Consider the following 17408-nt stretch of genomic DNA (forward strand, 5'->3'; position numbering starts at 1 on the left):
TCGCATTTTCGATTTATATGGACAGCCCAGTGCGATCGCAGGTCTGCACCATAAACGTCACTAACCGCTAACCAGACTGGGTACCACGCATGGGGGTGCGGTCATACCGCTGTTATTAAGCGCATGCTTACAGAAGGTATTCAGACCTTTTGGAGCGAGAAAATATCGAGATGCAAGTCCTGACGAAAGGAATACGTGGAACTCCAAAGAGATAGTTAATACTTCTATATATCAAACAGTCACTCTAATAAAATTATAACAGATAAGGTTATCTGCACCTAGGAAGCAAAAATATTATGCAATCATAATACTGACGCCTTCCTTCTTATAAACTTGCCATGTGCCGTTTACGAACCGTTCGTAGGCCTGCGTAGGGGGTGCGTATAGCTTGTTTCGTATGAGCCGCTCTTCTCTCGCGTTATATGTATCAAATAATAAGACGCCATTTTCGCCCCACCTATCACAGCTCTCGGTGGCAAAACCTTTACTGTGAGAAGTCCTATATTTTCTGGAAAAAAAAAAAGAGAAACAACTTTAGCAGGACAGTTGTATCATGGAGCCCAAACGAGCGGCGTCCCAGCGGTGTCCCCATAGTCGGTTCGGAACAGTTGTTCTGAATAGTTTTGACTCAGAATATATGGGTTGGTTGCGGTTTCGGTTCTGAGCAGATACGGGTCTATTTCAGCTTTCGGATGAAGGTTCTGTTCTGGTTAGATGCTCTAGATTAAACCATTCACGAATTATGTATTGTATTACGATACCTTAAAGCACAGTCAGGGATCATTAACAGGCATTATGTGTTTGTGCTGAATCGTTTCACTGCTACAATGCGCAACCAGGATGTTGTGTGTCCAAAATTTTATTATTCAACATGTTTAATTCACTATCCAACGCTTGAACAAAGCTTTCAAATCAGAATCCTCGAGCATTCATACAGGTAGCGTTGTACCAGAGTTATGTATGGAATAACCTTGCATGCAATGGCCAGAGGAAAAGTTTATTTGGATGTTCAGTTTGTCTCTTCTTGATGTACCAAGCTTTCTGTCAAATGAACAGCAGGTTTTGTGGAGATGGCGCAAGCAGCTTACCGTCGTTCTCAACCATACAATTGGCTTTTCACTGGCGCATAGTAATTTTGTGTCTATTTCCTCACTACGTATGAACGCTGGAGCATACATAACGTACAAATTCAGTCAGATACCGGCATACTATGGAATGGCACATTTTTTTCGCCGAAGGGTGAACGGCTCAGAAGCCTTCTACGCAATGGAACGATGCACTAATTCAGCTGGCAAACAACAAGAAGCCCGCCGGTGATAGCGATAGTGTCAGCTTTGTGGTAAGTTTACCACTTCAATTACCTTTGCGTTGCTGAAATTAACTATTTGGTTCAGTGATATCAGGAATAACGGTAACTTCTTTATTTCTGAATAGGACCCAGGTGAGATTTCGATTGCTTAGAAGTTAATGACTTCCATAAAGCTTTATTCTTGTAACATGCGTGAAAGCAAAATGTGTCGCAAAGGATTGGATGCTTTAGCAGAGCCACCATTTATTTTCATCATGGCGTTACAAAGAAGGACACATACACGCATAGAATCTCATTGTAGAAATGAAGCATGCTCGAACTACACGACACAACTTCTAATGGCGGGGTATGAAGCGCAACTTCTGCGATGAAGCTATGGTGAATGCTAGAGAAGTGGGCTCGAGGTCGACGGTGGAGCCATCCAGGGGGACGACAGTAAACTTTTGAAGCAGGGTTGTGAGGTATAAGAAGACTTCGACAGTAGCAAGAGTTTCGCCGGGACACATTCTTCTCCCTGCAATAAATCAACGTTAAAGCTTACTTCAGATACATCTCTTGGGAGTTGTTGAGCTGAATCAGCAGGAAGCTGATTACGCAATAACTATATAATGAAAAGGATTAAGTACGAACAGAAACCTAAAACTCGTAAACATGACAGTACCGAGGTTAGCAAACACAAAATGCGGGTGCACTTCAAGGAAGCCATATTTGGCGAGGTATCACAATAATAATACTATGCAAAGCAATCTCTGTATAGTTTTGGAAGAAAAAGGTCCAAAATAACCTCTCCTTTCTTTAGGCATGCCATAAACCATTGATGAGCCGTTCACATGGCTCTAGTGCGGTCGGTTTACAGGCAGAATAAGCGATTAAAATAAGGTAACGCAAATCAAAAGGGCCGGCTGGACAAACTGAGAACTAGGTGAGAATTTCGGTCACTAAACACGTCAGCCAGGTAATCGCATCCAGCGGCTCATTATTTATCTAGTAAGGGGGTCCCTATATTCACCTAGTATCCATATTACTCTGACACTGAGGAGGCAGTTTTTGTTTTCTGTACCTTAGTCGTGCACACAAAGGAAGTTACGTTGCTCATGTTGAGTATTAAAGCTGAATTGAGGATGAATAGAAGGGTCATTAAAGGCGCACTGCAGAGCACCATTTCTCCGGGCGTCAGACTGAACAGCGAGTGCCAAAAACTACGATTCAAAGACTTATGTAGTCTGCCTTAACGTGTTCACTTTTTGATACTTTTTGATATATTTGGTTACATTTTGATAAATAGACATTCTGCTAAGGAAACAATCTGACTCTGAATTTCGTTGTGCGTTCTTGTCACCATTCAACTAATTTAAAAGGTGGTCGAAATTTCCGGAGTCCTCCACTACGGCGTCTCTCATAGCCTGAGTCGCTTTGGGACGTTAAACCCCAAACCAAACCAATTTAAAATTAGTGTAATATTGAGCCACATAAACTGAATGAGGTCTTCAGCAGCACTCATTTCCAAGCCCGCCTACAAAGAGCATCCTTTCACGCACCAATCGAGAAAGGAATCAGCTGGTCCGGTTTGAGATCTAGGGCAGAACCATCCTTGTTCAGAAACCTCCTTGGGTTAAAATCTTCCGGTTTCTCCCAATACCTAGGATCCATGTGAACAGCCCAAAGGTTAGGAATCACTATAGTTCCCTTCGGAATGAAGTAGTCTTTGTAGATGCTGTGCGCGGCTGCTCTGAAAAATAAAAGAAAACGAATATGTATTTGCTATTAAATTCCGTTAGATGGGTAAAGCGATTAAAACATGCTTCTTACTTAAGTATGCAAAAATGAGTCTATTTGTAGCGATAAATTTTAACGTAAAGAAAAAACTAACAGCAAGCAAAACAAAAATAGATCATCTGCTTAATATTGCGTGCATACTGAGAATAGTGCACCATGGAAAAATAGCTCCTCATTTCAGCATAACTTCTAGCCGTTGCTGTAACAATGTGGAAACGTAGTACGTCTCTTAAATGATGAGTTTATCATTTGCAAATGATAAAATTTAGAATACTGCGGACTAGCCCTAGGTTAGGTGCCGACTACACGTAGATTTTTTTTTTTCGTTTTTTTTTTTTTTTTTTTTTTTTTTTTTTTTTTTTTTGCAGCGCAAAATCCTGTGACCTTTAAACTTTGAGCCAACCGCTGTACACTGCTAGACACTGTAAAGCGGATGGTGGGAATGGTCTCATCTTCTGATCTGTGGGGAAAATAAATTAAATAAATTTGCTGGTAGGAAAATAATCGCGCAGCATCTATCACACTTCCCTGCGGACACCTGAACTGTGCCGTAAGGAGGAGGGGGAAGGTGGGAATGTAAGGAGAAAGTGAGAAACAGGTTCCGTATTGGAGGACCACAGAGTAATTTCCGCCACCTGGGGATCCTTAACACACATGCACTTGCAATTATTGCACAACACACGGAAGAGCCTCTGTTTCACGTTCATCGAAAACCAGCCGCGGGCAGTCGGACTCGAAACCAGGTAATCCGGTCAGTAACCGGGCGTCTTAAACACTAAGCCAACGCGGTGACGCGGAAAGAATTGTAAAGCTTTCCGGTGTGGTCACTGAGTAATTCGAACTCTTATAGGAAACGAATGACCTGAGTCTTATATTTTTTTTAATAGCTTCGAGACAACTAGCGAATATTGTAAAAATGTTTATGAATGTATCTATAGAGGCAATTTAAAGCTTTCAATAAGAAGCAATTGAGTTCTTTTTTTTCTTTCTGCGCTCACAGCGACTGTCATATGTTGAAAACTAACGAAATTGTTTTGCAATAACTGTCAAGTTGTTGAGGAATATTTGAGAAACTTTTATGAACACATTGTCAGACATGGGCTAATTAAGTAAATTTGTTCTGCGCTGACAACAGACCAATAGAGCACGTTCTTAAAAAACTATGTAGTAAAAAACCAGCAGCGTGCGGATATGTTGCTTCTTGTCAATTTGTACAGCATGTGAGAAAATTGCGTCCAAAAGCAATTTCCCAGTAAATTTTATAAACTGCTAGCTATAATTGCTCACCGCGATTCTCTACAGCGAGAGGGAGCTATATATATCTAGCGTGATTTTTACGCTAAACAATACGATGTTTCTTTCTCTTACTCCCTTGGCAGGCTGAGGGGCGCAACTGTGCGCCATCTATACATCTCCCAAATGGTGGCCATGGTGTAAGGCATTCTTTTGTTGTCTTCCCAGCATGGCTGTCGCTCCCGTCCGATAACATCGTCTATCTCCTTCTGGATGCTCCGCTGCACGGTGTCCTGCTTGTCGGCGCAGTTGAGCAGATGCCAGTGTACCGTCATCTGAACAGTGTTGGACCCGGCTCCGAAGAAGTTCCCCACGTTTCCGACCAAATTTTTCACTGCGAAAATATACATAAAGGTTACGGGGAAAGATAGCAAGAAAGAAATCGCAGTCTACTATCGTTGCATTACTTACTTCATCTTACTGATGCACACTTGTTATATTACTAGTATCAAGAAAGCAGGCTTGATATTGAAATTCCTTTATTCAGCAACTTACATGCTGCCCGGAGCCTGGTGAAAAAGCCAGCATGAACGCTGGCTTGAAAAATACCACTCCCCTGATTGCAATGGCGGCAACAACGGTGTCATTCCAAAAATAAATACATGCAGATGATAATCTTAAAGAAAATTAAAGAATACAGTGGACAGCATTATTTTTATTAAAGTATTCTAATCTTAAAATAAATTCCAGATTTTGAAGCAGAACAAAACACAATAAATGACTAGTCTGGGCCTAAGTGCAGGAAGTAACACATATGAAACATCGGCAGTGGAAAGAAAGATGGCCAGAAGGGAAAAGGGTAAAGCAAATATAAGCCCAGTATATTGCGCGTTCCGACGACTGTTAGATTATAACACATCAAATCAATACAGCAATACATGAAATAGAAGTAAGGTTGAAAGTTGGGCGAGTTGAATATGGTTCATTTTGGTTCATATGGACACACCACGAGCGCTCGTGGTGTGTCCTTCTACTTTTTGTCCTTGTTTTTTTGCGCTATCTTCAAAATGATTAAATAGAAGTAACAGAAATTGTAGTTCAAGATTAACACTAATATGTAAGGCTTTGAATTTTCCATGAACGAGGTGAAAGTGAATCGGCGTCAATATCCAGTAAATGTAATTTGTTTAATATATGATGTAATTGGGTTGTGAAAGGCTGTGAAGAGATCGATTACATTTTGAACACGATAGCGTTAAAGGCCCACTCCAGCAGAAATATCCCGCGTTTTCAGCATCGGCGCTGTGAGCAAATTTTCACAGGCAGTAGGTCCATTTCCCGATCTTGATTGGTCGGCGGGTTGTGCGACGTCAAGAGACCACGTGACATGACAAGAGTGGCAAAATCGGACTTCTTTAAGATAAGTGGGCGAGAAGGCAATCGAACTTCCAAGTAGGGTGGCAAGATTTTGCAATTTCTCCCCAAATTGCTGCCTTTTGCGTGCGTCTGGCAATAAAACGTTCAGGTTGGAGACTTGGTTACTTTCTGGAGTCTTTTGTTTCGCTAATAATTTGTATACTATTGTTACACTTTAAAATTCAATTACTTCCTTTGTGAACAGTAACTGCGACAGTGACAAATAGAGTGGGACTGTTAAGGGGGATTTTGGAGAATATGGAGATTGTGAGTGACACCGACAAAGAGTGACTTAATTAACGGAATGGCCAACGAACTCTTTCTTGCTATTCTCAAAGTTCGGATTGCGCTTGAAGGGCTCGAAAGTTGAAGTGCCGCGTGAAAAAGTGAAAAAAGTTACGGGCAACATCTGCACCTGAGTTAAAAATGCTTTGTGTGTGCCTTTGCTTTAGTTCACCTAATGTTGTATAACGAACAAGTCGGCGAGCGGTACCTGATCGGGCACCACCAGAACAAATTGCAATTCTTCGAATTAATCCAAGTGGGTTAATAATAATAAATTGGTTCACAGGAAGGGAAAGGCGCAGTAACTGTCACACTTGCTCTGTGGACACCCGAACCGCGCCGTAAGGGAAGGGAGGAAGGTGGGAATGAAAGTGGAAAGATAGAAAGAGGAGCCGTAGTGGAGGGCTACGGAGTAATTTCGACCACCTGGGGATCTTTAACGTGCGCTGACATCGCACAGCACACGGACGCCACTTCGTTTCGCCTCCATCGAAACGCAGCCGCCGAGGCCGGGATTCGATCCCGGGAACTCCGGCACAGTAGTCGGGCGTCTTACCACTGCACCACCCCGGCGGGGCAATCATGGCACTTTTGCGCACATCTGATAACCAAGCTGTGCCTTTTCCTGAAGAATGTACAGGGAGGCCCAACACCTCGTGGTATATTCCACTTCAAGAAGGGGTGCATTGTCAATTGTCAGCGCGAATGAATTAGCTTTGAAAGTTCAGCGGCCGGCCTTATTGCCCACATGGGCAATAAGGTTGAGGGAAAGGCCAGTGTTGAGAAAATCTTGAAGGAGGTTTATGGCATTTTGCAGAAAGTCTTGCTCCACCTGGACTGAGCCGTTTGTAGATCACATAGTAATATCATCTGCGTAGGCTACCACTTTAAAATAGGAAGTGAGGAAAGTGCATGTATGAGAGGAATAATGCAATATAAAACAAAGTTTAGGCTAAAACTAAGCCCTGCGGTACTCCACGATTACAAATGAAATGTCCTCTTGGTTTGCCATTTACACGGATAGCAAACGTTCGGTGGGAGAGGAAAGCGTGAATTGCACGACAAAGCTGCAAGAGCATTCCAAGTGATGACATAGTATTGAGGATCGATGTGTGGAGCATGTTGTTGTTGGCTTTCGTGATATCTGTTGCTATGAATGTGCGGACGAGACGGCTGTGAGATGAACAATGTATTACTTCATTGGAAAAACGTTGAGTACCATCTTCAGATCCGTACCCAGGGTGAAAGTCGATTTGTGAAAAAGAATATTTGTGGTGATGGTCAAGCCACCAGGATATTCGAGTGGCAAGCAGCTTTTCGTACAGCTTACATATAGTTGGGGTAAGAGAAATCGTCTGTAGGGCACCAAGAGTTGTGGGTAATTTTCCGGGCTTTGGTATGGGAACTACTACAGAATGTTTCCAATCTGGTGGCATTCCAATGGAAATCCAGTTTACGCTATCGCATCATCGCGAAGGTCGGAGTGAAAACAGAGGGAAAGAGTTGCCGTAGTGGAAGGCATCGGACCACCGCGCGAAAGAGGCTTTCGCCGCATCACAGTTGAGTGACTCAAATTGCCTCTAGAAATATGCTTTTCACGCGACTTTCCTTTTTTTTTTTTTCTGGGTGGTAAAATTTATGGTTTGATAATACCTTTTGCTCGAGCGATTTTTCTTGCAGCACCTGCCCTTCGGGGCCTTCGCTCTTCTTTCCCGTATAATATTTCCATTTTGTAATAGCTTCTCACAGAGCAGTTTCTATCCCGTGAAAAGCACGATAAAAAATTTGCGCGCACGCTAGAAAAAATGTGCGTGTTTCAGTCAGCAACCATGCCGTGTTTACTATCGCGATAGAACTAAACGCAAATGAAACACGAACAAAGCGACGCCTACGCTGTCCGCGGTTCCTATTCTTTTCATCGCAGTTCTACCTGGATGGTAAGAAAGTCACATTATAGGCGTCCTAAAATGCATCACGGACGACTTTAGCGTCTTATTACTACCATTGAAGTAAAACTGTAATGAAAAGAAATCCGAACAGCCAAGCACCTAGACTTTGCTCTGTTCGCATATCTTTCTATCGCCCATTTACAATACAAGATCATTACATCACGTGCTCGAAAAGCGATCCTTCTATGGAAATACACAGCAAAAACGATCTTTCATCGCGTGGATACATCGGTAAATCATGTCCTCCAAAATTCTTTTCGTGGCCTTTTTAATACTATGCTTCAGGTCATCAAGGCTGAAGGGCTTTGTTGTATAGACCTTATTCACGTATCCCAAAATTAAAGAATCAGAGGTTGATAAGTCTGGTAACCTCGGAGGCCAAACAATCTGTCTGCCACACCTAATTCCCTGCATAGGAAGGTTCGTGTCCAAAACGTTCACAGCAGGAGAGAATGAGTGCGATGGGGTCCCGTCATGCTGAAGCCACCTTAAGCGAAAGCTGTAAAATTAAGTCTATGACCACATCATTTAGGGTGCGCTGTTATAGTTCCTGTCAGTGAGGTTCCCGGCAATAAAGCAAAAGCCTACATGCACCATCGAAATACCCCGTACAATATATTTGTGGGCCACCCATCCTGATGTCATTGCCCTCGTAACCAATGACGGTTTGCGGCCGACCAATAATGAAAGACTTGTGCAGATTTATCACGAAATCTCTGAAGAAGTACTGTGCATCAGTCCACATCACATTGACTAAAAATTTTTGACTCTCCTATCATTTGATCACGCACCAATTACAAAAATCGAGCCGGCGTTGACAATCAGACCTCCCCCCCCCCCCCCCACACACACACACGCACGCAAACACACACACTTGCTTGGTGAAGACATGGTGTGTATATACGGACACATGCTGTGCTTTTTAAGATCTCTCAAACGTTGAAAGACTGCCTTTCAGTGCATCGGCGTTTTCTCTTACCCTGGCCTGTGGGCTGACGTTCAGATTCGCCAAGATACCAGAGAATCATACCCTTTACTCAAACCCGTTGCTGACCTTGTGGGTGCACCTACCCTATTCTCGCAAAACGATTGAAGACCCCAGTGAAAGTTCAGAGAGAGGGCATACAGGGACCAGGATGCGCACCTTCATACAACCATGCCGCTAAAGTGGCATTCTTCTGCGCGCATAAGTAAGCGGTAACCATGTCAACTTTCAGTGGTTGAAAAGGGGCCTCCCTCAGCCGCAGTCATATCAGTCCTCAACTGACACAAAAACAGTCCGTCAACGAGGTAACCACTTCATGACATTTCCTAAGCGCCCCGCGTGGTGGTGCAGCGGTTACGGCGCTCGACTACTGGCCCAAGGATGCTGCATCGACCGCGGTGGCCGCTTTTCGATAGAGGCGAAAGCAAGGCACCCTTGGGCTGTGCGATGTCAGGGCACGCTAATGAACCCCTGGTGATAAAAATTTCCGGAGCCATCCACTGCGTCTGTAATAGCATGAATGGCTTTAGAATGTTAAAGCCCACAAATCAAACCAAACCAAACATTTTGTTAAGCTGTGTCTGTCGTTTTCATTCTTGTTTTCTTTCTAATACTTTGCGTTGTTTTACGTGGTGTTGCGGTCGGGGCACTTCTAGGTTATCACTCGCACCATGCATGAGCAAAGCGTATGCTCGCCGGAGGCGGCGCCGCCACACTACCGCTTTTCATTGCCACAACGCCAGTGCATGCTCGCATTGTCATGGTGTTCCAGCCTGAGTGGGACAAGTGACAGAATGACATGATTTGATTGACGTCGCATGGTTTTGAAGTAGCGCGAGAAAACGACCAAACTAGTTAAGCCGCACCTGCAAGGGTGATCGCGTTTTCGAAATTCTAAAAGCTGATAAGGTGATTCAGTTCAGTTCAGTCGTTCAGTCGTGTCCGACTTTTCGCGACCCTATGGACCATGTCACGCCACGCTTTCCGGTCTCTCACTATCTTCCTTACATCACATAACTTCATCTGCAGCGCCTCGAGGATGCCATCTAACCATCGCGTTCGCTGCCTACCCCTTCTCCGGTGACCCTCAACCTTTCCCAACATCAAATCTTTCTCCAGCGACTCCTCTCTTCTCATCAGATGATTAGTAATGGCTAATAAAGGAGCCAGTATACCTCGACGTAACGCGCGCGCGTGCGTACATTGGCCTCTGCGACGTTACGTTGACAGAAAACCAAAGTATATACTCCAACGATACGGCATGCATGACTGACGCAACAAGTGCGACTCGCACGGCCCTACGTCATCAACGTCGCCAGCGCGCAAATTGCTTTTCTCCTATTTCTCGTCGACCGTGCCGGCCAGGCATCCCAACATTCCTCACTCGCATTGAAGTATACGCAATTAATATTATGAAACCAGCATAGCGCCTGGATACTTTGTTGGGCGAGTTGGTACTTATTCATTATTAATATAAACAGCGCGAACACGAAGACAAGGGACAAGAAACAAGAAAGCCACAGTACAAGCGCTGACTCAGGGTCATTAAACGAAAGGTTCTGTAGGACACACGAAGACAAGGGACAAGAAACAAGAAAGCCACAGTACAAGCGCTGTACTGTGGCTTTCTTGTTTCTTGTCCCTTGTCTTCGTGTTCGCGCTGTTTATATTAATAATGAATAGCGCCTGGAGTTCAAGAGCACTTTTTGCCTAATTTTAGTGCGCACACACAAACACAAACAAAATTGTCCGAGCAAGAAGGTGCGCATTTTTTATACAAAAACACTCATATTTTTGACACTTAAATCTCACCGAGTTTTAGTATTACGAGCGGTTAGTGTATTAACGCAGTTCGGGTTATGACACGGCAGCTCAGTGGTGTCAGAGCACGGCGGCCGTGATTATGATTTGGGCAACACTACAACATGAAGTTAGCAACTATGTGTAAAGGAGGCGTCTCGCTCAATTCTCTTCTAAATTAGTACTTGTTGTCGTCAGCAAACAACACAACAAGAAAACTTACTTTGAAAGCCAGAATCCGGATTATTCTTGTTTTCTCTTATTTTCTTAATGAATGCGTCGATGAAATCGCGGTTGACGCTTTCATCGAGAGTCTCTTCGTGGTCTTTAACTTGCTCGCTGAAAACAAGTAACAACGCTTCAGATGCTTTAAATTCTTGAGTTCCAATCAAAATATAAGAGGGGCACAGTATGGAGACCACTGCTTGTAACTTGAAGCAGTCCGTCTTTAAGCCGTGCATCGCAAGTTTCGGTTACCTTCAGATACCTTCAGATGACCTCCGGTGTCTACCTGCGTCAAGTGCTCTTAGCGAGTACTTCAGGAGGTCTTCGTTCGATTACCTTCTTTGAGTTTTTCTCGTGGTTATCTCATCAGTGTCAAAAGCAAAAGGTAAATGCCCACATACGAATAATATTTTCAGAACGTATACGCACAGATTGGGTGAAAGACTGTAGAGGCATAGCAAAATAATATTAAAATGGATTAAAATGTTAACTCAAGCTAGGGATAGTTTATTCTTCTTCAAATTGCATACCATTACGTTCCATTTAAAGTATATGAATTCAAAAAAGTGGTGTATTTATTCCAAAAGGACAAATTACCTCTATATACGTAGCGAGTGAGTGTCGAACATGAGTTTCCTAACTAGTGAGGTACCACACGTTTCTTGAACGCCCTGGGGCGAAAGAACTTATTTCGCTGAAGCGCACTTGGTTTCTTGAACTCAGTCCTGAGGTGATTCTGTACTATATACTTTTAATGCGAAAGCCTTTAATTGCTCATGCTGTCGTGGGCAAAATGTGTCCCGCTTTTGCGGCTGCTCTGATTGGCCGAGGCGGGATGACGTCATAGAGGTCTTAACCAATCACAGAGCACCCCCACAGTATGCGCGAAGGCATGCCTTGTATGGCCATGTGCCAATCAATGGTCTATTATTTATTTAATAAATAATTACTAAGTCATGACTGATTACATAATTCATTATTTGGCTTATAATTAATAATTATTTGTCTGCCTAATGACTAGTTAATAATAATTTCTGATTAGTGCCAATTGCTTAGCAGAATGCGGCACTCAGGCTTTCGCCTTTTACTATTTTAGTTGCATAAGTCCCACGTAATTTTTTTGCTGGCCTACATGCAATATAGCTTAGACGAGTGGTGGTCAGATATCGTTACCATGACGACCGTGCTATATGAACTGACTTTGTACAAAATATATACGAGCTGAACAATTTATTCTAGAACCAAGGGTGTTTCGACGAGCCTATGGTATTGAAGATTATGCATCCAAAAATGAAAGGCCCCAATTTTTGGAGCCATACCCCAGAATTCGGTTAGGCTATTCATCCCCTCACTTCCGAAACAGCCAATGCAGAAGAAAACGATGTTCAGTATAGTAAGGCGAACTTTCCACACACACTCTCGGAAGTGAAAGGAGATTGTGTTGTGACGCCTCCTTCTAAAATAATGCGAAGGTGGCGCTCTTCTAAGGAATGCGGCACATTCAGGAAAATGTTTTTCGAAGGACCGGCTGTTCCCACCGTTCAAAAAACAGTCCGGAGTATTTTAACGTTGCTGAATAAGGTATAGGACTTACATTAATTTATTCAGTAAAGTCACTCACTTCTATTATCATGCTGCTGAAAGATTTATTGTACAGACACAAAGCGGCATCTTGGAGCTCATGTGATCGTAATCGTGTTGGAATGGCAATGGTTTCGGGAGTCGTCTTTTTGCTTCGTCTCTCATGCATCTAGCACTCTTTCTCTCTGTGTGGGCCACCTTCTCAGCGGAACTACATTTTCCTCACATGAATGTTTCTGACGTGTTTTGAGGTCTAGGTGTAGCCTTTCGAAAAAGCAGAAACTCGCCCGGCATCTTTGTTAATGTGTCCGTAGGAGTTGTACAATACCGAGACTCTTAAGTGAGCGATACCAGTTACCCTAAACGTTTTACGGTTATTCCCTTCACGTTAATGCTGGGTAGCTAGAGGAAAGCCTTGCCAGTTAACCTCCCGGCCCGTTTTCTGCATCTCCCTTCCTTTTCGTCAGCGCGCTATTTCCATTTCCCAGTAAATATATTTGCGTCCATTTCTTCTTTTTTTTTTTTTTTGAAGCTCAGAATAGTAAATCAGTTATTAATTATATCAGTAACTATATTACTATTTTAAATACCTGGGAGTAACTTTTTCTTCAACTATGTAACGAGAGCGTCAAGTAACCAGTGTTGTAAGCAATTGTCTAGAGTACCTGGCTTGATAGGCTGCACATAACGCGTTCTTCCTTAATTCACTCAAACTACTTCTTTATAGCGCACTTATTTATTCTCACCTAAATTACTACTACGTAAAATGGGGAACTTCAATACATTCCTGTCTCCGTGAAATTCCCACCTTTCAAAAAAAAAGGGTTCTTCTCTACGCATATATTGCTATAATTATAGCAATAATTAGAGGTCCCCCAGCAAAAGTTTCTTTCTTGAAGCCAATGTGATCCGAGTCTTTGAGTTGTATATCGATACCGGTTATGCACTCGTTTTAACAAAGCAGTTAGAAATAACGTAAATCATACTTGACGCTTGGCAAATTTGAAAAAGAAAACGGCAAACTACCCCCTCAGAAAGCCTGGAAACCCGACGATACTAGCTAAACGTTTAAACTCTGGGCAAGAAAGCCTGCAACATACACTTCCTTCACTTCTTAACGCTTACTTATCTGTAATCTGTAAGCTCTCAGTTCTTTGGCTGCACCCAACAGATTGTTTGTACCATTTATACTGAAGATGCAGCCAAATATTAATCATGCTGAATTACACCCAATAACTGTGTTTGATTCTGTGTTATAAGTTTGATGTATCAAACTACCTTATATTCGTTACAAACTTGTTTTTTTTTTAATGGTTTCTACTCAGTCCTCCGTGAATGATCGTGCAATGCTAAGTTATGTGTTGTTCAAGTTTTTTTTTTTTTTTTTTTTTTTTTTTTGCTTTGTATAAGCCTGTAAGCTGAATGAGTCGTTATTTTTCTGCTGCTGTTGCTGCTGATGCTTTGCAAATGGGAGCCCTGCCTTGTCAAGCTGCTTTGTTTTTTTTTCTGTTTGTTTGTTTTTTACAGCTTTTTCTGCAGCTCCTCTGTCCATGTACTTTTAAGGGAGAAATAATTTCATCATTTTTAATTCTTTTCGCGCTGGCAGGAACTTCAAAGATGTTTTAAATATCAAGTTATTAGGCCGCCAGGCATGTTAGAACACTGTTTCGTGGCGCGACATTAGGCTTTGTTGTACAGGATTCGTGCTGTAAAGAAACAGAGCCTTCTTTCGGTCGTTGCAGCACGTCCTCTATTTAAAGAAAAGAAATACCCGTGATGATCTGGCCTCGAGCGCCTATAAGCATCTATGCAAGGAGATTCAATATTCAACGGCGACTCGGTCCGCGGGGGCGCACGTTAAACGCCCTCTTCATATCACTGCTCTTGTGGAACCAATTTTCCACCTTAAGCCGCACTTCTTCTACTCGCAGATAATAGTATGAAAGCACTTACCAGGTATACGCCAAAACCTCACCAAATAAGCTCTGCGCTTTCTTGAGGGTTGTGAAAGGAAGAACAGCGAGAAAGGCAGAAAGCCATCCAGGGACAAACGTTAGGAGGTTTCCTGATCCAAGAAGCTCAAACACTTTCCCCAGCCGTTGGTCTAAGAACCTGCGCCGGTGGTCATCAAAGGGGTAACGGCTCCCAAATACCAGTGCGGTAATGTTATTTGACACACTCGGTACAAGGTAAGTCTTGATGTCCACTGGAGAGCCACGTAGTTCTCGTATTTTCTCTGCCAGGTACTCTACTTCCTCCTAAAACGATAAAAAAAAAAAATGTACGGCAAATATTATTGCTATGGCCTTTCCATAAAATTTTTTTTAGGATAAATGTTTGTTGCAAAGGATTGGTAATAATGTCTTAATACAGAAACACGTCTCTTGAACTTGAGCTCAGACTTTGCAATCCTACAGTGTTTATTGATTATTTTGGCCTCCTTGTATCGTTCATCATCGAGTCTATAGTAGCAGCCCTGGTCAAATACGTTCAGTGTCTAATATTAGCCCTGTCGTCGGGTTGTGTAGCGGCTGGGGCTAAATGATCTCAGGATTAACACGGCACAAATTCTCAGCCGCGTCTAAAGCCATTGGCATCTGGTCCAAGCTTATGTCGTCTGTGTGTCCCTAGAGCACTGAAGAGTAGTTTACAGAGCTCGTTACCAATGAGCGTCTTGAAAACAAATGCTTCAATGGAGGAAACATCGCTGACTTTCAATGCACTGTACCATGTGTGTAGGCTGTAAATAGCATTTCAAATGTTTACGTCCGGAAGACTGTTACCTTGATGTGTTCTTCCATTGACTTTTTTCCAAAGCCGAGGTCGCGGAGCACATGGAGGCAAAATCTTCGGTTGTCTTGCCATGCCTCTCCGTTCAGAGCCAGAATTCCTTTATAAGGCACGTCAAAGACAGATGGGTTCGACAAATTGATGCAGGATAGAGAGAAAAATTATTCACTTCTGTATGGAACTTATACACAAAAAAATTGATTTTAGACATTCATGAGGCATTTTACACTACGCAAGAGGGGCTAAATCCGAACTTTGTTCTGTGTGTTCCTTGTCCTCGAAGTGACCTTGTCAACCAGGCGTAGTAACAGTTAAAGGGAGAAAAAAGTAGAGCGGATTAGAACTTCGGATTCTCTCTTGGAAAGTGAGTACGAAACCCAGAAGCTACCACCGCTCTTTAGAGCGTTATCTCTACTAGTTACGTCTCTCAAGGTCATAGTTTCTGCAATCCGAGATTATGTGAGCCATAGTTTCAAAATGGCAACCCAGTGTGGTCGTCGCATAGCATCAATGTATGCCACGTGACGAAGGTGGAAAAGCAATACGTGACTGCATGACAGTTGCATAGCAACGATGGACGGACAACGGCTGTGCTCAAGCGTCGCAATTGCGATGTATACAATCGCGGTGAGCATCGAAATTGGAACCCTTGGTACGATCATTTGCATAAACTTTGTGGTCCACCCTCCTTGCGCACAAGGTTCAGGGTGTGTCAAACGATTCGTTGCATCACGTAGCACAAAATTGCTAGTTGAGTCGAAGCCTATAGTCTACCCAGGTAATTAGCACACCGGCGACATTCACCCTCCCAACCCACGCACCCCAGGGATCTTAAAACGGCCGTTGCGGCCGAACCGTTTATCACCGGAAGTTCCGGATGAAGTCAATCGATTCGTCATTCGACCAAAATTAGGTCAGGAAGTCCTTAAATATGGCTGGGCACGGGAGATCTTCCCGATTTTGCACAATGCTACGTTGGTCGGTGGAGTCAGACCGTCGGTCACATTTCTTTCTTTAGCTTAATGTGCAAATAATGCCAACAAGATGGTTTCTGACGGAATATCAAGCTCCTAATTTTGTTAACATTTTTTTTTCTAGTCGGAAGAAAGACGATTGTTCGCAGCTAAACGTTTTCAGATTTGATAATACAATGCATTTCACGGCAGGGATCATAATAGACGGCGCGTTTCATAAACCAAAAAAAAAAAAAAAAAAGATTGGTTTCTGCGGTTAAACCCGCAACCTGCCCTGCCATGTGGTTTGTAGGTTCGCTCGAAAGGCGAAGTTGCAAAAGGAAGCTAAAACTGGGACAGCCCGAGTAGTGGATGGATAAGCCCAGACCCTCCTTAACTATAGAGAAATCCATAACGTATAAAATAAAGAAAACAGTTGCAGGATATTGATACGAAATATGTAGTTTTATTAGGTACTAACAGCTGTGACAATGTTTTTAGCATCTAAATGGCAAACCAGGCCCGCTCTTATTTCTTTCAAACTTCGAAAACAGGCAATATGTTCGACTAATTCAGCGCTTTTGTTGGGAAATGGATGCATTGGGTGCATGACATATTGAGAACCTGGCAGAATGATGCCTGTTACACGTTATCAGTAACCTCATAGTGGACCTCGCACATCAATATAGAAAATCGCGATACAAAAATGCAGCTGCAAAAAAGTTTCGGCGAACTTTAAATTCAATCATGAATAAGTGTGTGGCCCCACAGGGCAAATATAAAATTTATCGCTTACCTTTCGCATCAGGGCGATCAAAAATCAAATTTTCCGTTCGGTGCAGCATTTCTCTTCTTGTCAGAACTTCCTTGATTGACTCGAAATCGTTCAGAATGACGATATCTTTCACTCCCACCGTAAACCTGCCAAAAGATAACGCTTATGACGGGAGTGGTCAAAGGTTTAAATTATTTATTTGCCCCTGTTTCTAATGCGATAGCGCTAAGGGCCCCGTGTCGCAGAACATTCTGTGTCAGCGTTGCGGTTGCAACGTGAAAACCAGAAGAAAGTAAAGAAATAACAAAATTTGTGCTGTAACCCGCAAAGT

At 42.9% G+C, this 17408-nt stretch overlaps 1 protein-coding gene across 1 annotated transcript in view; it reads right to left on the reverse strand.

Moving 5' to 3' along the window:
* Positions 1-1586: 1586 nt before the first annotated feature.
* LOC146191236 (cytochrome P450 2C28-like) overlaps positions 1587-17408 on the reverse strand; it is a 25280-nt gene continuing 9458 nt past the window's right edge. The window contains exons 3-9 of the mRNA XM_084600292.1: positions 17099-17223; positions 15343-15449; positions 14513-14817; positions 10977-11092; positions 4454-4712; positions 2848-3038; positions 1587-1823 (exon numbers count right to left, since the gene is read on the reverse strand). Of these exons, the coding sequence (XP_084456418.1) occupies positions 1645-1823; positions 2848-3038; positions 4454-4712; positions 10977-11092; positions 14513-14817; positions 15343-15449; positions 17099-17223 (1282 nt within the window). The 3' untranslated portion in view covers positions 1587-1644. The remainder of the gene's footprint in view (positions 1824-2847; positions 3039-4453; positions 4713-10976; positions 11093-14512; positions 14818-15342; positions 15450-17098; positions 17224-17408) is intronic.

This window comes from Amblyomma maculatum, chromosome 4, assembly GCF_055883805.1.
Source record: "Amblyomma maculatum isolate TAMU_Amacu chromosome 4, ASM5588380v1, whole genome shotgun sequence".
NCBI classification, from domain to species: Eukaryota; Metazoa; Arthropoda; class Arachnida; order Ixodida; family Ixodidae; genus Amblyomma; species Amblyomma maculatum.